This window comes from Tribolium madens, unplaced genomic scaffold (genome assembly GCF_015345945.1).
Source record: "Tribolium madens isolate multiple individuals breed KSU strain unplaced genomic scaffold, Tmad_KSU_1.1 Scaffold_1;HRSCAF=32;Tcas5.2_LG8, whole genome shotgun sequence".
NCBI lineage: Eukaryota > Metazoa > Arthropoda > Insecta > Coleoptera > Tenebrionidae > Tribolium > Tribolium madens.
The window spans coordinates 974,212-996,851 of record NW_025400984.1 but is presented as its reverse complement, the minus strand read 5'-3'; the positions used below and the strand labels follow the sequence as shown (position 1 = coordinate 996,851).

Below are 22,640 nucleotides of genomic sequence, written 5' to 3'. Positions count from 1 at the left end.
GCAAATAAACAATAGTTTAATTCATTTGTTGTTTTACATAAAATCTAGTTTAAAATACAGAAAACCTATTTCGTTCAAAAATTATGTTAATTTATTGTATTTTGAAAAAACAGTTAAAAAAATATTATGTTAATAATGATTTGTTTTTTCGTCAATGTCATTATTAATGCATAATTTTCTTTAAGAAATGGTTTGTTAAATTTTTCATTAAAAAAATTCAATATTTTCATTTAATTAATTTGACGTTTGTCAATGCAAATCAAATGGCAAATTAATTCGAATTAGTTTAATTCCAGTTTCTCCATTAAATCTAGCATTATGTTTCTTTGAATGTAATGTTGGTTATCAGGTTCGTTATTACATATTTTTATTGTAATTTTGATGAGGGAGGTAAAATTTTTACCTCTCTGTGTGGTACTTGACCACTTTCCTTTTTGAAGTTAGCGTGGCAAAACTTATTTTCTGTTAGAGTCGTAGGAAAATAACTTAATTTAATGGAGAATATAATTAAAAAAAAAAGATAACGGAAGTCAACTTGTGATTCATTTAGAAAAATTGGGCTTTTTCGCAGGATCAAAGGGCTCAAAACATGAACTACTATTACAACATGCCTCAGAATAACAGTTGGCACACTGAAACGGCCGTCAGATTTAATTCAGAAATGCACGGACATTACGACATGGCTCCTCCATACGAAACGAGGAGACATCCAAGTATATCATACGCCTCTAGGAGTGAAATAACACCTATTGCTCAACATGATAATCCATATGGAATGGACGGAGGCGATATGTTGATAGATGCACGGCCTCCAGAACGAAGCAATATTGTTGATTTGCAAGGATCAAGAGAACAAAGAGGATCGGCATTCGAATTGTACAGGAAACCTGTACATCATAATTTAAGGTAAGAAAGGATTACTCTTATTTTATTTTGTAAAGTTTGTAAAATAAGTGTGTACACTGGTTTGAAATTGATTTAATGTAGGGTTTTCTGGTTTGTTTCGGTCGTGGTTTGGGTTGCATGTTTTGCATGGAGACGATAAAATGTAAAAATGCGATACGATTCTCTGTACATTTCGGTTATTAATTTTGGGGAGACTAAATTGTGAGAATTATAAGTTTTTGTTAATAGTACATAATTTTGTACAGAAAATGTATAAACAGCTTTGAGCATATTAGTTTTATTTACTTTCATTTATTTGTTAATTGAAAACAAATTGTAAATAACAGTAACAAAACTAATAATAATAATTGAAGTTCTATTTTAAAACGTTTCCCTTAATTTTCTATATTCACTGCTTTCCGATATTTACGCAATACAATTTTACAAAAGAAGAGAATGCAAAATAAAAATTCAAACATTAGTTGCTTGAAGCTTTCATCGTTGTGTTTTCTTCTACTTCTTTCTTATAAATGGCTTTATAATTATTTTCAAATTACTACTACCTACCATTTCACTAAAAAAACCTATAGTTTTGAACGATTTTTGTCAAAATGTTCGATTTTACTTAAAGTTACATTCGTTACACTCGGTGAAATAATTCACTCACTCCTAGAATAAATAACTATTTTGTATAAATCAAAGTGTTCTCGTCGTATTGCTTGAAGCTTGTGTTTATTTTAATTCTACTAAAATTATAATTTTAGGGTTACAAATACATTTTAAAAACAGCCTAAAAAATATCGTATAAGTACTTTGTTGAAGGAGTTAACAATAATTTGTCGGAACTCCAAAACATCTTTAACATAAAAAACAATTAATCATTTTTGCCTTTTGTTACTTTTCTTCAAGTTTGATTCATTTTACAGTAATGTTCAAAAAATTTGAGACAAGAGGGGGCTGGAACAGTTTATATTATGACAGCCATTATCCACGAAGATAATGTTTAAGCCCACGAGCCGTAGGCAAGTAGCGCAAATCTACGAAGTGTATACTCGGAAATGTGATATTACGTATACTTCTTCTATATACACCTATTAAAGAAAACTTGTCGATAATATCTTATGCAAAATTTCATTAAACATTAATTTATCTTCTCTTTTAAAAGTATAAATATCATGTATTTAAATAATATAAAGTCTTTCAACACTCTGCTAAGAGGTAAATAATTGAAAAATGAATGTGTAAAGGAATACAAAATAATTATTTTAATCGAACTTTCAGTAATTTTTTTGTTTCTCCTTTTTATTGAAGAAAAGTATAAAATTAATTTATTCTTTGTCTTTAACAATCTACAATTTTTAAACAAAGAAACAATCTTTTTATGATTTAAATTTATTATTTTATCTGAATTAAATAAACAGTTGTGCGGAAGTTTTAGGAGGTAATAATATAGGTAATAGAAGACAAAAAATATGAAAATAACTCTTCTTATCCGATCATTTATAGTTTCTGAGATATAGAGGGTCTTTGTAGCAAAATAAATTTAAATTTGGCGCTCAGCCTTAAACTTCACTAACAAAAATTATGAAGAAATATTATATCTGAGGTTAGTTCTTCAAAATCTTTTAATTTGTTTTAAAAAATTTGATTTAAAATTAGCAAAAACAGTCACAGAAAACAGTATCCTCATATTTAAAAAAACAATTATAGAGGTAAAAACTTTGTATCATTTTTTTTGTCGAAGAAACCACCAAATTTCATTACTCGTATCTCAAGTGTCACCGACTATACGTATTAGCAATGTAATCTTTGAAATAAAAGTACTCAAAAGATGCAAACCTCGTTTATAGTCATTTTTTAATGCTAAAGTCTCAGAATCTATAAACACTCGTATAAGGATATTTTCTCATCTTTCTACTAATCACCTCTTGAGATTTCTTCACAATTATTAAATTCCCTCTGTCGTGGTCCTAGGTTTTGAACGATTGGTTGGACGTTTTTTTTTTGTAAGAGTTTTTAAATGAAACAGAAAAGTGACGAAGATTGTAGGTATTTCAAGCGTTGGGACTTTTTTTAATTCTAACAAATTCATTACTGAGTAGAAACCTAATTTTTCTACAGCTGTTCCAAAATTTGTGGAACAGTTTTATGAAATATAGTTATTTACGAGTATATTAAAGCCTAAGCTTGTCTCTAAATACAACACAGAAAAAATCTTAAAAAAATTCTTTCATAATGATTTTCTAATTATTATTTCATATGTTTATTTATCTATGCTATTAGAAAAGTAAACAAAAAAAGTGTATTTTAATTGTAATTATGTAATTATATAATTAATTATTTGTGGCTTTTATGGTCGATGGTTTTGTTCCCTTTAACTTGAGAAAATAGATAATAAACATAAATAGAAAAAAATGCTTGCTGTATTTCATTATCATAAAGCTGTTCTAAGAATTTTGTGTCAATTTGTATAGTTACTTATAATAAAGATAATAATTTCATTAAAACTGTTGCTTTTTATGGTTTTTTACAGATTTCTTTTAAGTATGCAAATTAACAAACTAACAAGTGTTAACGTTGTGTAATCCCCGGCCTATTGCAACACATTTCATTTTGATTATTTTATTATTTTTATCGTTTCAAGGGTTCAGGATGATGGCGCTTTATTCGGATCACAGCCTAACATAATACAAAAACTAAACACTAACTCGCCTAAAGTAACGCCAAAACTAACCAAAACGCAATCGTTCAAACACCAACGCTCCGAAGGCGGCGGCCTCAGCGCTGCGAAAATCTTCCGAAAGTTTTCATTCAAATCGAGAAGTAGAGAAGGCACACCCAAGATGCCGAAAAAATTATCAGTGAAACCCAAAGATGACCGAATGCGACCGAGCAAACGCGATATCACTTCGGCTATCATCGACCACCGAGGTGGTACGATGATAAACGAGTATTGGGGCGTTTCGCTGGAAATACCCGAAAATGCGATTCCCCCAGGGGAACAAAAAGAAATCTATTTTGTTATTTCTGATCCGAGGTTGTGTGATAACAACGTGCCACCGCTGGATTTAGAAAACGGTAACATTTTTGTTATTATTGAGAGCCAGTGTACATGCGCAGGACCGGATTTAGGCAGGTTTTGCGGCGAAATCCGGTCCTGCAAACTTTTTATTGTTTAGATTTCCTATTAAATAAATTAAGAAAATGTAAGCAATTTAGAGAACATCGATTAATTGTTCAACAGGATTTTTATTTTATTCACCCATTATGTTTCACATTTTCACAAAAATTTTGTAGTTTTTCATTCCACTTTATTATTATTGTGCAAAAATTAATGATTATTCGATATACAGTTTGATGAAAAAAAGGCGCCCGTGTTAACCCACACGTTGTAAGTGATCTTTTATTAAAGACGAATTCGAAGACCAAAATTGGATTTGTGCTCTTATCAGTAAGATATAGACTTTCCTTTTTAGAAAAGAAATATCTAAATAATTAACAGTTTTAAAATAATTTCATTGGTAAAGTCTAGATTTTGGTACAGTTGACGGTGTTCTTAAAAAAAATGTGTAAAAAGTCTATTGAAATAAATTTATCAATGTTGCAACATTGCAAATTTCCTAGGATACAGAAAATGTCCAAGTAATATTAAATTATTGGAAACGATAGCAATAAAAAAATTAATTTTCAATGTCGTTTGTTCTGTGACGATTAAAGTCAAAAAGACAAAGATTAAAAAAATTAAATGAAATCATTAGATACCTTTTGGTCGTATCGTATTGGAATAATAAAATTATGTAAACTTTACAGTTTTTTATTTTATGCGGGTGACAATGTCTATCAGTACTGGTTTCCTAGATACGAAAAATACCTGAGTGAAATAGTTTTTTAGTAAAAGAAAATTGTGCAATATTGCCGCTTTGTGCTGTTAGACAAACTGTTTAAATTTTAAAAAGAATCTATTTAGACTATTTTTAGAATGATGGTCACAATGTTTCAATAAAAACGGACGCGCCTATTTCAATCGTGGGCGTCTTTTTTTCATCGCCCTGTATAAAAATGGCCCGGCGCATCCACCATTTTTGTTGCAATTGTGAAAAATTCTGTTTGGTTTATCGATTAATTGATAGATTCCATCTTAATGTTAAGAATTTTGGAGGTATTGATATGTTTTTTAAGATGGTATTTCAAAAACAAAAATCCTTTACAACAGTATTTCCCCTCCAACCAATTGGACAATATTTTCGTTAACTGATTTTGACTCTTCTTGCAGGTGAGGCAATGTTGTCACCAATTGTCATGTGCGGACCTCAAGGAACTGAGTTTTTGAAGCCTGTGATCCTCAATATTCCGCATTATGCGAACACCTTACCCAGTCTTGGTATCAGTTTGAAAGCTACAGATTCTGAACAAGATGTGCACACAGACTGGGACAACATTTTACTGCCTAGCAATCACGCTGCCAACAGTGTGGCTGTTAAAGTCGATCACTTTTAAATTTATTATGTACTCATTTTTATCAGCGACAAATTTGCTCAAGTTTGCCATTTTTTTACTATTTCGCTGTCACTTTAAATGCTCTATTATATTTTTATTTTAAATGTAATTCTTTTATGTTTTAGACTGATGTAACTGCAATGTGTTTATAATTTTATTTGTAAATAAACGAAATTTATTTTAGTACCAAGAACGGGTGTATGATTTTAGGATGCTTGTGCCCTCTGGTTGCCAGGTTTGAAACCTTTAGTGGGTATAAAGGAGGTTAGCACATGCATGTTGAGCCAATTCTTACAGTTGGCGCCACTGTATACTTTGACACGACCCGCTTTCAGGGGCGGTTATCCAACAAGAGCTCCGGTGTGACAGAACTGGTAACATTTTGAAGAAAATTTATAAAAATTGGTATAGCAAGATATTATTGTTTCCATGTAGAAAAACTGAAAGTGAAAAATTATTTAGCGATCATCACAAAAATTTAATGTGTACAGGATGCTCCATTTTGGATGTCTGAGTAGGGAATCTCCGAAACTAAGATGTTTAGCCCAAAACGAGTGATACATTTTGGGGCTCATTTTTTGAGAAAATAATATTGGTTAGAACCCCATCCCGCTATAGTCTTTTGTTTTCGACTTATAGACAAAAATTGACATTTTAGCGAAATCTAAAAAAATTCATATCTTCGTTATTATAGAAGACACAGATTTGAAATAGACATTATACAGGCACTTTTTACGAAGAATTTAATAATGTAGTTAACATTTTTTTCAGTTGTTTGTTTAGCCGTAATAAAATAAACTTGTATTTTTTTAAATGGGAATCATAGATGGCTATGTCGTTTTTAAAATGCTTGTTTTTTTCTTATCTAAAAAATATATATTTGTAACAAATTGTTATAATACATTTTTAGCAAAAAATTATATTTGATTTTTGTTCGCAGTTGGCCATGAAAAAATGTTGCATCTTCAAGTAAAAGGATTTAAACTATATTATTCAACCAGTGTAATGAAAGAGTTTTCTAAGTACTAAGTAATGAAAAAAATGCAAAATAAATCATAAATCTACTTATTGGCGACTAATACCATTTCTTTGTTTTTAAACAAGCTAACATTACCATTGTAACTTCTAATGATACATAGAGTGTTGAAAAAAAAAGCCGTTTTAATTCTTTAATAAAATATATTTTATATTACACAAAAATGACGATATGGCTATCCAAATACCCAAATTCTGTGTATGTGGAACGTTATCCTAGTTCCATTAGATCATCAAAAACACGTTTTTTCTAATTGTGTTGACCGTTGACACATTTGTTTTTCCTATTTTTGAATTTTTTAAAAATACATAATAATTTTGTTCTGAGGCATATTTGTTCAATACTTCTAACGCATCGTATTTTTTAAATTTTTATAATTTTATCATCTATTTTACACTTCACAAAACTCTTATTGATTATTATTTACACATTTGGAGTGAAATAGTTTTTCCATGGCCAACTATTATCAAACAAAATATGTATTTCACTTTTTAAGTATAATTATAAAAAAATATTGTTACAAATGTATATTTTTTAGATCAGAAAAAAATAAACTTTTCAAAATTGCCATAGCTGCCTATGATTTCCATTTAAAAAATACAAGTTTATTTTATTACGGCGATACCAATAACTGATTTTTTTTTAACTACATTATTAAATTCCTCGTAAAAAAGTGCCTCTATAATGTCTTTATGTCAAATCCGTATCTTCTATAATAACGAAGATATGATTTTTTTTAGATTTCGCCAAAATGTCAACTTTTGTCTGTAAGTCGAAAACAAAAGACGATAGCGGAATGCGGTTTTAACCAATATTATTTTCTCAAAAAATGAGACCCAGAATGTATCACTCGTTTTTGGCTAAACATCCTAGTTTCGGGGATCCCCTATTCGGACATCCAAAATGCAGCACCCTGTACATTATAAGTTCAGCGCCAAATTGGAAGAAAAATTGAAAATAAATAAAGAAGATTACCCGTTATGGTAATTGAAACAAATGCGGACCAGCATGGGTAAACAATTAATCATAAAACAATCTAGTCAGAAATACAATTGCGATATTTATTCCCACAATAAATGGATGTGTGGCTGTCAAAATAAAAACAAATAGTATTAAAGAATTTTTGCAAAACCGATTTTAAAAATTTCACGAGCTGCCACTGCACTTTTTTGTTAATTTTGATCAATTTAATTTTGGGGAAAGAAACAAACACTTGTTTATAAATTAATGCATTTATTGTTGTTTGACACATAAATTCAGAAATATAGATATTTATGAAATAATTTGTGTTGATCGATATATACCTATATAACACACAAGCTTATCAATCTTATTCAATATTAACTCAACTGCATTCTTACATATTTTGAGATCACAAAATATATAATAACAAATTCAACAATTTTCGTAAATTCTCCAGGAAACTTCCAAACGAACACAATATTGCTAAAAATTGAAAATTTCGGCAGTAGTTGCGCTTAAAATTGTTTTGATAAATTTTTAGGAACAATTTAGAGTACGATTGTTTTCTTTTCAAGAGAAGACTTTAACAACTAGCCAAAAAGCTGCCAAAATAACGATTTAAAAATACGTGGTGTTTAAAATCTTCAGAATACTGCAAAACGTTTATATTCATAAAAATTCAATAAAATGTATCACATATTGTTTTCAACAAAAGAAAATATAAAAAATATCTATAATTATAAAATTAAATTTATAAATTTAACAAAAAAGTTCATGCAAAAAATTAAGAACAAACTTAGAAATAAAATAATTTAAATATATTGTACAGATAAAATTTTATTGTATGGCATTTATACGCAATCATCCGTAATAAGGGTGAAAAATTGCCGAAATTGCACATCCGATCAATAAATTTTTGATATGCGTCCCGCGCATTTTAAAATATGTACAAAATTTGATTGCGAAAAATTCCTGAGATAAATCGGAAAAATTTGGTCGAGACCAGACCTGCAATCCGACACATCTCTCAACCCCAACATTCACACATATTTATTTTTAAAAGTATATCTTTTTAAGATTATAATAACAGATGCTTCCAAAGCACCATTCTAGTTTGTACTTTTCTTCGTAATTGATAAAAAATATTATCTTTGTAACAGTTTCACAAATATAAATTAAAAACAATCATAACAAGAACAATTTTGAGATGTTAAAAAAAAAGAAAAAACAAACAACTCATCCTCGTTTTTTTTGTTTGTTTCTTTGTAAACATACAAATTATACACGCATTTTTTACAAAGCGAATTAAAAATAAAAATCTCTAGTGCATTTTATTACAGTAAACCTATGACTAACGGTATAGACCAATCATTTGAGTATTTTAAAACGAACTAATTTAAAGAAAAGTTTCGAAAAAAATTAATTCGTTGAGAGTGATGGTAGAAATACCACAAATTACCCACAAAAAATCAAATATTTGATAATTTTCATAATTGCTTTTCAATCTTGGACGTATATGGTAATTTGAAGTAGACATTAAGATGTGATGAATGGATTCATGTACATGAAAACAATTTACCATGTTCCGTAAATGTCACGTCGTTCAAATTTGACAAAATAAAATTGTAGAACAATTTAGCTCAAAGACTCCAAAAAGTTGGTCTCTTAAAGTCGACTTCGACACCACATTCACGTTTTCTTTGAACATATTTTAATTCTTTGCTATGAAGTTTAGTGTTCTTAAATTTGAAAGGTCTTTTATGTCTTTTGTAATACACGAACTTTTTCCTGCACCTGACTTGTTTTTCTCGAAATTAGTTCGCTTTAAATTCAAATTTTCGTCAGATTTGACTGGCCTAGTAGTACGACAGAGGATCACCCTCCTTCTATATACAAATCGGAATTTGCGGAGAGCGAAAACTCTTGGAGCTTCTCGCCACTCTCCTATTCTTCCGGATTGCTTCGATTACCAATTAAATAAGACACAAAGAAAAAATTGACGACCGTTCATCGACGGCACAACACAATTACAGATCATTCGGGAGCAGTGTTTACTATTGCTTTCGGTTCTGCGACAGCACTTTCCAAACTTGCAATAACACTTGTTTTTTGTCCTTCGATTTCACAATTGTCGTTCGTTTTGATTATGGAAGAACTGTTATTTTCATCGTCTCTAATTTCCCCGTTACATATCACTTTTGTCTCTTCGATCGTCTCCGGTACGCATCGACGTTCCAACTCCTCCACTTTGTCCTCCAACTCCCTAATTCTTTCGTCCTTCGTGCGACACTCCTTCATCCACCTTTCGTTCTCTTTCAAAAGTCCTTTAAACACATCGATGACCCGATCTCGGGCCTCACATCCTTTCAACAATTCTTCGATTTTCCCCAAATCGCTTGACTTTTCCGAAATTTCCGAAGCACTGTCTTCAGTATCGGTGGACAATTCGATTTCGGAATTATACCTAGGCAATGTCCCTGTAGTTTGTACCACTGAAACGACTTTCGTCGCTTCGGGAGTCTTTTCCTCAACCTCTTGCTTAACTATAACTTCCGTACTGTTGTTATTCGTCACTTCTTCTTTCTTCACTTCGAACTCTTCTTTGATGAAACCTTTTCCATACCGGTGTTTCTTGGGAGTTGTGGGTGCCAGAGCGACATTTGGTTGGAAAGTTCTTTCAAATCGCTCCGATTCGGACATAAGAACTACCCTTTCGGGATTCTGCAACACTGGAGTGTCGCTGTTATACCGATTCATTCCCATAAGATGACTGTAAACTTTTGGTTCTTTGTGATGGTTGACCGGTTTGAAGGCCGACAGGTGACGATTGGCAGCTTGGAATTCCTGGATGCATTGGTTCAAATACATGGCGTCCAGAGAGGCGTATAAACTGTACGATTGCAAAGGGCTCAGGTACTCGCCGAGGAGTTTTTGTTTCTTCAGGGGCAATTCGTGTTCTTTTATAATGTCCGAAGCGAGAACCTAGAACAAAAAATCGCCCTTTAGTCTAAATTGATATACAAAAGGATCAATTCAATGCGAACACAAGGGGGGATTTTATCAAGGCCGAATCAAGAAAATCATAAACTGATTATCAATTAATTGCAATCAACATTAAGCATTTATACTGAAAACTTGATCTTGATGACAGGAAGTAAAAAGTTAATATATCTTCTATTTTATTGTAGCTGCTATTAACATAACCTCTCCTACTGCTTATCATTTTAAAAGTAAAAACAAGTGAAGTCACAAGACACCTGCCATCTAAAAAAGGATATAAGGAACTAATAATATAATACTCTTACTTCGGAACAGAGTTTAGTACTTAACCCCTGCTGTAACAAACCGTTATAAATTTAATACCGCTAATAGGGGAGAGTGGGGTAATTGTGTTTATAGCTTAATACAAAGCGGCAGTAATTATGTTAGTACTGTTATTAAAATCTTCGTAGCCTAATACCAGGTGGTATGAAATCTTTTTCTAAAGCATTGATAATACTCGTTTGTACAATTATCATAAAACAGCTGTATTTTGCGCTATATTTTTCAGGTAATCTAGATCTTTAAAACAAAATCCAAGAAAAACTTTTAAAAATTCTACGTTATTATCTTTTTTTAATAATAATTATACAGGGTGTGTCCCTGACTTTATTGCTAAATTTAATGTACGTATTTTTTTGTTTTGTTTTGTAGTTACCAAAGCTGAATCCATTAAATTTTTTATCGACTTACCACGGCGGTCAAAAAAGTGGCCATCAACGTAATTCGACGTTGTCGAATGCGACAGTCAAGATTATCAATTTATTGTCAAAAAAAGTATGGGTATAATGCTTCAAAATACACTGCTCAACAATTATTGAAGAGTATATTACTATTTTTCAGAAATTTGTAATTAAAATACCTTGAAGGTATCGATAAGTATCGCTTAACTAAAGTATTTATTTCAGAATTTAAATCTTTTCGTTTTGTTTCCTTTTTAATTGTAGTGGTGTTTTTTCACTGATTATTTTCTTCAGTTCTTAATTTTGACTATGAATGAGCGAAAGTTTATTTATTGTAACTGTTTTTCTTTTATTTAAAACTACACATTAAATTAAAAAATTAAGTGTATTTTCCAATATCCACTTCAATTGTTAAAATAGCTCTTCCGTAGACAGTCAACGCATGAATGAGTTTTCAAAATTTACAATTCAAAAAGTATGAAAAATCAAATAACTAAAAACAGGTAGCAATATCTTTTCCCTAAAAAAAAACTTTTTCATGATTGTTCCCTTACGATACATAAGGTGAAAAGTGGTATATAACTAAATATATAAATTTTTCAATTTATATATACTTGATTTGACATCTGTTAAAATTAACCTCAAAATGTTCAATAAATTCACGGTTTTTATGAAATTTCGCTGACGATCATGAAAAATGTTGTTCGATACACGTGAGCTGTCTTATTTTTCAGGTCTGAGACCGAATTTTGCAGTGGAGGTCGAAAATTTTCAATAAATTCACGGTTTTTATGAAATTTCGCTGACGATCATGAAAAATGATGTTCGATACACGTGAGCTGTCTTATTATTTAGGTCTTCGACCTCCACTGCAGCACTCAGCTTCACTTCGTGTCGCAAAATTCGGTCTCAGACCTGAAAAATAATTTGACAGCGCCCTTGTATCGAAAATAACTATTTCATGACGTTAAACGTGGGTGTATTTTTTGCTAGACTTTATTTCTTAATTAAAATTAAAAATTAGAAGATATCCCAGAAAGTCTAGCTGGGGAAAAGTTGCAGTTTTTTCGGGTTGTTTATTACTGTCCAGCCAAATTTTCTAATTTCGTTTTATTCTCCCTTTAACTTAATCGTGAAGGAAAATTTACGATTCTAATATAGCGAATGGACTTTAAACACAATGAAATTTTTGGAACGACGCGGATTCAATTCAGCTCCGAATACGATTTGAGATACTTTCATCGCTAAAAAGCGTTAAGCTGATGGCAAAAAACTGACAGAAAATTGCCATTTCAACGTCGAGCCTTATTGGTCTATCTATACCCCTCGTTCCGACCCTGGCTCTTCTCTCATCCGAGGGAGATTATCAAAATCAAGTTACGGCGCAGATTTAAATCTCATGCATATCTTATTTCAGGCGTGTTTGTTCGACGGGGGGCGCAAGGGCTAAGGGGGCTCTATTCCATAGTTTCTTCGAGTCTCTTTGTTGGATATAAGTGTGTTTGGCCGTTAATAATTAAGGTTTTGTAAACATTCTAAATGTTTTAGGGGATCACAAGTCGGAGGGGGAAAATCCGTTCCTTTCTTGGCATTTTTTTCTAATTATTCAACAGGCGAGATGATAATGAAGCGGTCAAAGGACGTGCTGCTATCGCGACACACTAATTTTAACGTTATCTTTGGATAAATACACCATCCGAGTACTTTGAACTCAATAAAAAGAGTTTGGATGGTCACGGGTGCTTTATTAATAAAAATTTCGACGCTTATTTTTCTTCTCGATTAACCTCGCGATTGACCAATTTAGATGGGTTAGTCACTCGTTCTAGTGCGTAAACATAGAGGTAAACGACAAAATTTGGAACAAACCGAACTTCTTTGTTCTGTTCCATTAAGCAGTGTGTAATTATTACACTTTGATAAGAAATAACATTTTTCCAATACTACTTTCGACTGCATGTTGGACCCCACAGAACTTTCTTATCTGACTTATTGTGTTATTTTCTGTGTATGTACATTAAATCAGTCTAAAATTAAATAGTTAAAATAAAATAAAAATATGCAATTCCACAGAAGTTATACCGTTTAAAGAGAAAATTGTTAAAAATAGCTAATTTTTCAGTGAAAAAATATGATTGCTCGAAACACTAGACACAATACATCAACGTCAGAACGATTAAATACTAAATAAACAAGATAAAAGAACTAAAACAAAATTGGACGATTGTAAAGCATCCACAATAACTTATTATTAACAAATACAGATTAAAATATTAAAGTTCAATTTTATCAATCTACGTTGCAAATATCAAACAGTTTTCTGAATAAAGAAACAAAGAATTCCTTACTATAGTTTCGAAATTTAAAATAATAGAATCAAAAAATATGTTTTCTGCCAAAGATAATATAACGTGTTTCAAAATGATTTTCATATAGTCGCCATTTTCCGTATAAAATAAAAATTGTCGGGGGATACCTAAATGTTAATTTATTTCAATTTTCAGCTGTCAATGTTGACAGAACTATCTAGTTCAAAAAGAGTAGAGCGGCACATGTAAAGAAACAGATGAAAATCATTTTGAAATACGTTGTATAATCTTTCATTTTTTTGTTTTTGGCAAGTATTTTTTAAATATTATTTTTCCATTATTGAAAAAAATAACTGTTATTCTAAAACTGCAATACTTTCCGTGTTCTCAATAGATTTCTTCTTGAACTCAATATAAATGTGGTCCACATGTAGTGAGAACTTAAACTGAATTTGTTTCTTTTAGTGTTAGTAAAAGAAAATGGTTGAATCCTTCCGTTACCCAAAAACCTATCGACCATGATCTCTCCAAATCATAAATTTTCTAACTTTACTCGAACCCTAACTACTCCAACCTTGTAAAACTTGACAACTGTATCATCATCACCCCTTTGGGAAAGCGAAAAACTCATCATTTTCAAGGACGTGTCGCGATCGATCCGTTCCGAATTGAGCCACAACTGTTGAACCGCGAACGCGGAGGGCTTCGCCCTCTTCATTCACACTCTCTAACTTTTGATGTTCTTCCACCCCTAACCTCAATAAACCAGTTTCATGCACATATTTCCAGAAATCTGCACCTAAAAATTTCACTCTGAAGCGGTCAACAGAAGAAGCGATTATCGACCCGCCTCCAACTCCTCGACCATCACAACTTCGCAGAACGTACCCTTTCCTACCGAATGATGAATTACACGCAGAGTTCCTATTCATCGTCTTTCCCCCATCTCATCATGACAGTCGTCTCTCAGGGGTCACAAAACACCCTTTCTTTTGTCTGGCGGACCCTTTTTCGCTTTCTGACCTTCCTCCGTGCGTTGTATCTGCGGTGCTCAATTGATGTATACCGGGTGTGTTTGTATTCTTCTATGACCCACATTCGTGCGATGGTTTTTCTGAAGGCGTTTTTTTTTCGACTGGAGGGTAGATGTTAATTGCGCTAATGGGACTCAAGTGATCGCTTTGTCGTTTTTTTAGGACCCTAGGTATGGGGATGCGTCACGTGGAGGTAATTACCACGGACAACAGATTACACGTGATGTTGGCCGACCGTGACGCATGCAAAAGAGCTACAGGATAATAATTAATGTACGGCATCAGACGGTTCAATTTGTTTCATCGATTTTTTACTCATTTTTGCAATTTTCCCAAAAAAATTCATACAATTTACTAATTGTTTTTAAAAATCAATACTTAGCTTAAGTAAAACTCTTAGCTTCATACTTTTTGTTCACCTGGTATATTTTATGTAAGTAAACATAACTTTGAAAACTAAAAAACTATATTAGGTAATTTATGATCCAAAAATAAAATTTTCTCCCAATTACAAATTATTTTATCGGGTACCGGTTTCGTCCAATTTGGCCTTCATCAGCCCTACGTCACGAAAATTTCACATTAAAATACTTTACAAACTTTACCATTACACATCAAATTACATATAAAATTAAAATTCAAAACAAAACCAATTTGAATTATCGGTACCCGATAATAAACACTTTGAAATTGGAAGAAAATTTTATTTTTGGACCATAAATTACCTAATGAAATAACCCCAATTGGAGGTAACTACATAACCTAAAAAATATATTGTTCTAGATAATAAAGAAATCGGAATTTGATTCAAATACTTTTTTTGATTTTTTAGTGGTATCTACCTACATACGTTGTTGAGAAGTAGATAGATAATATTCAGATTACAAAAAATCTTCAAAAAATTCTTAAGCTCATATTTTACAAAATCTGACGCTACAAACTTATTTTGGTAAGTTCTTTAAATCACATTATTTTCTCAAGTTTTCATATTTTTCTTAAAGTAATCGTTTTATAAATCAATGCTGCATAATTGTTTTTTGCATCTACTTCCAGTATCTGCTAGCAGTATTTGAATTTTTAACAATTATTTATTCAGCAAAAAATTATCGTTTGCAGATATATGACAACAATGTATATTAATTTTAGCTGTTGCCACGGTAACAATGTTTATTTCCTAGGAAACTGTTACTGGGGTTTTAGGAATAATTAATTGTTACTATTGATCAATTGCAATGCCATTAGACAACGTTGCCACATCCAATTTTTTGAATACGTTTTTCATCCATAACTTTAAAGATTATGGTTTTTATTTTTTTTTATGCAAACATTCCCTATCACCTTTCATTGAGTTGGTGCACCACATTTTGGGCGCCCTGTACACCACAAACTTAGATCTTAATTTTTTAAATTGATTTTAAAAGTTTGGTAAACTTGCTGTTAGTATTGTCTGAATAAGATAACCTCTAGTAACAAATTTAAGACAAAGGAAGAAATCCACTATTCAACATAAAAGTGACAGGAACAAACCTACGGCATTTAATCATAAAAATTATGGCAAACGAAAATATAAATACTTAAATAGGTTTGTCTTTAATTTCTAGCAAAAAACAATACCATAATGATAATAAAGTTTTATCAAAAACTGATGCGATTCTTGAGTTCCTTATGATTTTCATAAAAAAATTAATTTACTCCAAGCAATAAAAAAAATCAGGCTGTGAGATCAAAATCTATCTTGGTCAAGCGTGGTCATGGAATGGAAAACGTCTTTCGTTGCTTATATCATCCTTTTGAAGTAATACTATCAATTTTGACTCTCTGACAGCGTCGATGACATAACCTACGACAATAATTTTAAACTCCATGACCACCCTTGACCAAGATATATCTTGATCTCACGGTAGTTGGTATATACTCGTTTTCATATTACGGGTCATCGAAATAGTCGTTGAAAGGGATCAATTTTTGTTGCGAAAATTCAAATAACCCTAACCTCAATCTTCTTTTATTCTGAATGACATTAATGAGTAATGACACTTTTTGTGTGAATCGGCCTTTAAATTAAAGATGTATTTAGACTTCCACAACCTACTTGATGCACATTAATATAAAAAAAGTGTAATTCTAGTATTTTTAGGAATGGCTAAATTAATGATAACATTTTTGCCAACCTTTTCTTAAAACATTTTTAAGCCCATGTTTTGAGGGTAATGATATTCTCTAGACAAATTGTCATAATTTTTTGAACCTTGGAAATTATAATAATTTGCAAATAATTATGTAAATGATAATTATCTCAATTAGATGTTGTACAAACATTCTTTTTCATACAATTAAGTTATCAGCTAGTAGTCCTAGTTGTAATTATAAAAACAACTCAAAATAATTTAAAGAAGACTTGACAAAACTTAAATAAATTCGGGACTATCCTTTGAATTACTAGAAAATTCTCGAAACGCTAAGCGCTTAATTTCCCCAAAATCCTCGAAATTCCGTCCGAATTTCCATTGAAATCCGGCAAATAAACCTCCGGTCAGGCCCAACTGACTCTCCGAAAAGGAAATTCCTCCACTGGCAGCCAGTCCCCTCCGACATCCAGTGTAAAAAAATCCGCGTACAATGGACCCCTTCGCTCGGCGGGGGGCGGTGCCTGGCTTTTCATTATTACTTTTCCCGTTTCGCTCATTGAACTCGACCGGTGAATAGAGCCACGGTACGGATTTCCTCTCTTGGGATTTAATATATGACATAAACCCACCCCTTCACGCACCGTTGAATGGATTTTTTCCGATTTTTCTGCTAATCCATGAATCTGAGCGAGAGAATGATATAACGACCTTCCTCCCCATTCTGACGGTCACATTTTCATCGACGATTCGTAATTTTATTATTTCGTGGCGGTGGCGGACGAAATGGAAATCGTCCTTTCGTCCTTTTCGTTCGTCCTTCTAGCCTCTCTTTCTGACGGAGATTTCCTCGTTTCTGATGGAAAGCAGGCCAAACACGCGCTGTGTCGACAATGAATCTCTCCCACAGGCAAACTCTCCCGCCCTTACACAGTGGCGGCTCGTCATCAATTTTCTCATGTAAATACTCAATACATGTTTCTACTCAAGATTATTTCCTTTTACTGATCTCAAATCCGGTCATCACTACTGTTCATTTGTAATAACATTTGTGTTATTAACTCAAAACGATATAACTTGAAGGATAAAAACTTAAGTAACTGTAATTTTAAGACGTGTATAAACTCGCAGATCAACGGAGATAAGAAGCTGAAGGCATGTAGCGCTCCATGTTTTATAATGGTGTGTAGTTGCGTTTTAAAAACACTTGGTGGAACAGTAAAGGTCAATTTTGGTTAAAAAAGTAATTCTAAACAAATAAATGTTTTAGAAAAAAATTTTTTGATCGAAACATTTTCGACAAAAGGTCCAAATAGTACTGTCAACCAAAATCGAATTTGTTGAAGCACAACAAAACCGTAAAACGAATAATAATCAAACTTAATTATTATCTAATACATATTACTAATTAATTATTTAATAGTGAATCGGATCAAAATTTTGATTGTAAAAAATACATAGTTATATTGAGTAAAAGCAAATTGTTGTTATTAAGACCAAATTTTTTAACTAAAAATTTTAGCGTAAGTCTTACATTTTTAATAACAATTTTAATTCAGAATTTTTAAATGCTTTTGTTTAAAACGTATTTTGCCTCATAGTATTTTTTTGTTATTATCTATAAAAAAAAATCAACTCAAAAACAAACGTCTTCTATCAACTTTTAACTTAGTTACAAAAAGGTATAAGAAATGTCATGCCAAATACAGAAAAATCATCTACATATTTAATATGCAGAACAATTTTTACGAATCAAAGGATAAAAAATAGTGGGTTAAATATACAACATAATAATGATAATCACTATGAATGCTATATCAGGAGTATTATAGGTCCCTCTTTGTTACACATTAATATTTTCTATTATAAAAAACTATGAATTATTATTATGTAACACTATGTATAACTATGTGAATATATTAATTTCAAACTGAGCAAGAAAAATATGAAGAACACAAATGAACTTTTTTTCATAGCTCTCTACAAAACGCTAAATCTAAATGATCAAGATCAACCTAGTACGAATACAAAATTACTCGACACTTAAACTTAAAACATCAAAGTTCTCAAAACGTATTAAATACAATACATGGAAAATAAGAAAGTTTTAACAAATTAATGAACCATGATGTAGCAAATGTCTGTTACAAAATGTATTCACGAAATTGTTCAAAAAGTGTATTTCGAAATGATTTCGTAGGTGCACAACTTTTATTATAGATTGCTCACAATTTCACACTTTTTTGTTTTTAATAAACTTTGTATACTCTATAGTCAATACTCGTGTACTATTAAGAACATGATTATACAGGCTGTTCCGGCTAAACCCCACATTAGTAGTATCGGGAGTTCTAACAGTGATATGCTAAACTTTTAACTATAACCATAATCGTTTAGATCCTGTTTAATGAAAATATTTTCAAGATGGCAGCACTTTCGGTTACACCGGAAATAGGTATCAAGTGTTACTTTCAATAGAAAGTTATGTTTTTTAATGCGTTTTTGGATTACTCAAGTGACTTTGAGAGTTTTTATCAGACTTCCCTATACTTAAGTTTAACCGTTTTTGAAATATTTTTTGAAATTTCTTTAATTTTCATCGTCCTTTTCAAAAATCGAAAACTCTACCATTTTTAATGATTTTGAAATCGTATTTGGGCATATAAAAAAGAAAACTTAGATCTTTTCTTTCGTTTATTTATAATTGGAAAAATAATTAACAAACCTCCAAAATGTAAGGTTACGTTTGGGAAATTTCAAATGCCCGTAACTGAATTTTATCAAATGGAAGGCCCATATTTTTTCTTCGCCAAATGAAAGAGAATTTAATTCTGTATCTATCTGTATCAATATTCCCTATACCTAAATTTAATGATTTCCAAATTATTTGACCTTTTTTTTTACAATGGAAGAAATTCATTACTATCCATGGTAGTTTTCGCATAGTTTCCCATATTTCTCACTGAAAAAACGCGTTTTTTTCACAATTTGTTATTCTTTCCGTAAATATAAATTCAATTTATTTAATCTAAATTTGCCTGTATATTATAGGTTAAACTTAAAAACTTTAGACAATTCGTAAGTGAGAAAAAAATATTTTGTAATGGAGAAACCTGTCAAGATTATGTTCCCATTTTTTTTTTGTTTGAAAAAGAATAAAAATGTAAAGTAGTAAATTTTTGCAATAACATTTACGACAATTTCATACCTACAGAGTTTATAAGCTAAAACTTCATCTTAACCTTTATCACAGATACTAGAAATCTATAATATATAAAGCAATTTCCCTGTGAGATTTTAAAATTTCCTTATTGGGATGGTTTTTTTTTGCAGTTTTGCACATCTCAATAACCTAGACACGTTAATTTAATTTTTAGAGTGTACAAAGCATTGAATTCTATTGTAGTTACAGTTACTATAACGAACCCTGCTAATATTTACAGCTTCTTGAAAAATAAAAGCTGTAAAACAATTAATTTTGTTTCTCGTTTAAAGTCTTAGCCGGGACACAGGTATATTATGTTTGCAAATTACAAAGTGAAACATCAGTTTAAATTGGCATGCAGATACACCCCCTGTCCAGACGTCAATGCGACCCCCTTACAAACCCTGTCGCGAAACATCGGTCTCCTCGTCTGCCTTTTCCAGCCGCATGTTATTTCCATATTTCAGTCAGTGTTATACGGAAACGCTTCCCCCGTCACCGACGCCGAGCGCCGATGCGTAACGAAACCGCCGCCAACGACGCCGACGCCCCCACAAAATTTACACGGCCGCGTCGATACTCACTATAGTGGAAATATATGCTTGGGTGTATAAAACACTAAAAAAAATCATAGGCACTTGATTGATTTTTCGAATATCGACATGAACACAAAACCAAAAATGTGTTGTATAATTGTTGTACACACAAAGATTTTTCCTCAAACAGTAGGAATTATTTTATTTCCTTGTTTCAAAAATTCAATACAAAATTTAAGCAGGAACGACCTTGCTAACACTTTATTGGGAAACCCTTGAAATTGCCAAGAAAATCGATGAAGCCACCTAGCAATTACGTGTTTTGCTCGATTAAGCCGGCGGTTACCACCTCGAGATCTTGCGGCCACTTCCGACGAAATATGGCCAAGTCCTCTGCAAAGTGGAGTGAGGATATTTTCTGATGAAATATTAAGCGTGTGATGGGTGGTAATCCGTCGAGAGAATATTCATTCCAAGAATAACTGTCAAAATGGCAAAGTGAAAATAAATCGTCTCTGTGAAACGTTCATAACCCTTTTGAGAAGTTTGTTTTGATCCCGAATTTAAAAACCAAAAGGATCTGCAACTTGTCAATAAGCCAGAAAACTGTTTTTCTGCTTATTATACTTATCACCTTATCAGTGACGTCGCCAAAAACATTTTTTGTTGATTAATTTAATCTCATCGTTGTCAAGTTTGTTTTGAATTTTAGACGCCCAGATAAACAAGAGATGTTTTTTTTCCTGCTGCTGGCGCTATGTTCGGTTCTTATCGCAGACGTAATCTAGATTACATTGGAATGTAAACAGGAGAGGTAAAATAAATTTGATCGGTTTTAATTTGTTTGTGTTATTCATCGTAATTTGCTTTCCCTTGTTCGCTTCGAAAATCGTAATTTGAAAACACCTCATAAAAACAAAATTCTTGATTAATTTTTCACGTCACGGTTTAGAGTTCAATAAAAATGAAAAAAGAGAAAATTATCTTCATTTCAACGATAATTGGTTTACTAAGGCTAATTCCAAAGTTCTGGTTTTATGTGACGAATATTTTTATCATTGTATGTACGTAATAATCGGTTTTCAGACCTCGGATTCCATGTCTGAAATATTAGTTTAATTTAGAACGTTGGCGGGACACTACTAACGGATTCGTTGCAAGAAGTTGCCAACTTCAGGTGTTGACTTGCACTCGCTTCGCTCGTTCGTGTTTAGAACCCATTAGGCCTTTGTGCGAATTTTTCATCTATTAGTCCTTTTTTTCAAAAAGCAGAATTACTTTTAATCTCTTAGAACATAATAAGCAAATAAAAACTCTTTCTCCTTAAAAACAAGAATTAAAACACTTATTTCCACTTCCACTTCAATTACCTAAAAGTTCATTACATTTTTGATATTTGTTTAAACAATAAACCCAAGGATATAATGAACATAGCTAATTGTAACAAGCTAAACATAGGCTAGGATATTTTCAGAAAATCAACCACATTATTATCAATAATCTAAAACAAAATACGAAATAAACTAATAAGTTACTGAAATAAAAAACTTTTGCGACTTATTTTAGTAAAAGTTTCGATACAAATCTAATCGCCACGATAAAATAAGATAAATTAATATTATGTCTAGACTAGAACATTATTAGGTATCAGTAATGACTTTATAAAATTATATCATATTGATAGTATCGACCCATGCAAGGAAGCCTATCATAACTCATTTTATATTCAACTGAAAAAAAACACATAAGATTTTATACTAATTGTAATTTTAAGAAACGCCCAAGTAGGAATATTCTGTCTGGCTGCTATTTATTTAAGTTATTTGTAGCATGACAATTTAAATTCAGTGAAATGTTTATTGGTTGCAGTAAAAAATTGTAGTATAATGAACCACTTTAGTGCCGACTCTTTACTGACGATTCTACGACTATACATACTTTAGTTGTGATTTCGGAAAAAAAAAATATTTGTTCGAACTGAACTTTTATATAATTATGACAAATCCTCTACCTTGTAACTTGGGACATTATTTGTAATAAATGATAATTGCAATTCTGACTCATTTCATTGCTTGTCAAATGTGACACGTGTTACAATTTACGATTAATCATCCAGGATATTACTTGTCCTTTTTGAAAAAAAAACTGGAGTTAATTTTTAATTTGACATAGTTATAAACCCCCTTTTTTGCGGTAATCTACGCCCCTGTGTGGATTATGTGCGTTGCGTGAGTTGGTGCGAATGATGTTCGCCCTTCCTGTCGTCCCTGCCTCGTTTTAGATTGCGTCGGGATAAGTGTCGGGGTGGCAGGAGACGGCGGCGAAGG

At 31.7% G+C, this 22,640-nt stretch overlaps 2 protein-coding genes across 3 annotated transcripts in view; one reads left to right on the top strand and one right to left on the bottom strand.

The window, feature by feature from the left end:
• Window positions 1–5,575, top strand: part of LOC123016182 (tight junction protein ZO-1-like) — a 54,861-nt gene extending 49,286 nt beyond the window's left edge. For both annotated transcript variants that reach the window (XM_044416417.1, XM_044416416.1), the window contains 3 exons: window positions 572–906; window positions 3,530–3,963; window positions 5,159–5,575. In XM_044416417.1, coding sequence (XP_044272352.1) covers window positions 572–906; window positions 3,530–3,963; window positions 5,159–5,382 — 993 coding nt within the window. In that variant the 3' untranslated portion in view covers window positions 5,383–5,575. The remainder of the gene's footprint in view (window positions 1–571; window positions 907–3,529; window positions 3,964–5,158) is intronic.
• Window positions 5,576–7,640: 2,065 nt separating this feature from the next.
• LOC123003888 (ski oncogene) overlaps window positions 7,641–22,640 on the bottom strand; it is a 51,301-nt gene continuing 36,301 nt past the window's right edge. Inside the window, exon 3 of the mRNA XM_044396929.1 lies at window positions 7,641–10,363. Coding sequence (XP_044252864.1) covers window positions 9,416–10,363 — 948 coding nt within the window. The 3' untranslated portion in view covers window positions 7,641–9,415. The remainder of the gene's footprint in view (window positions 10,364–22,640) is intronic.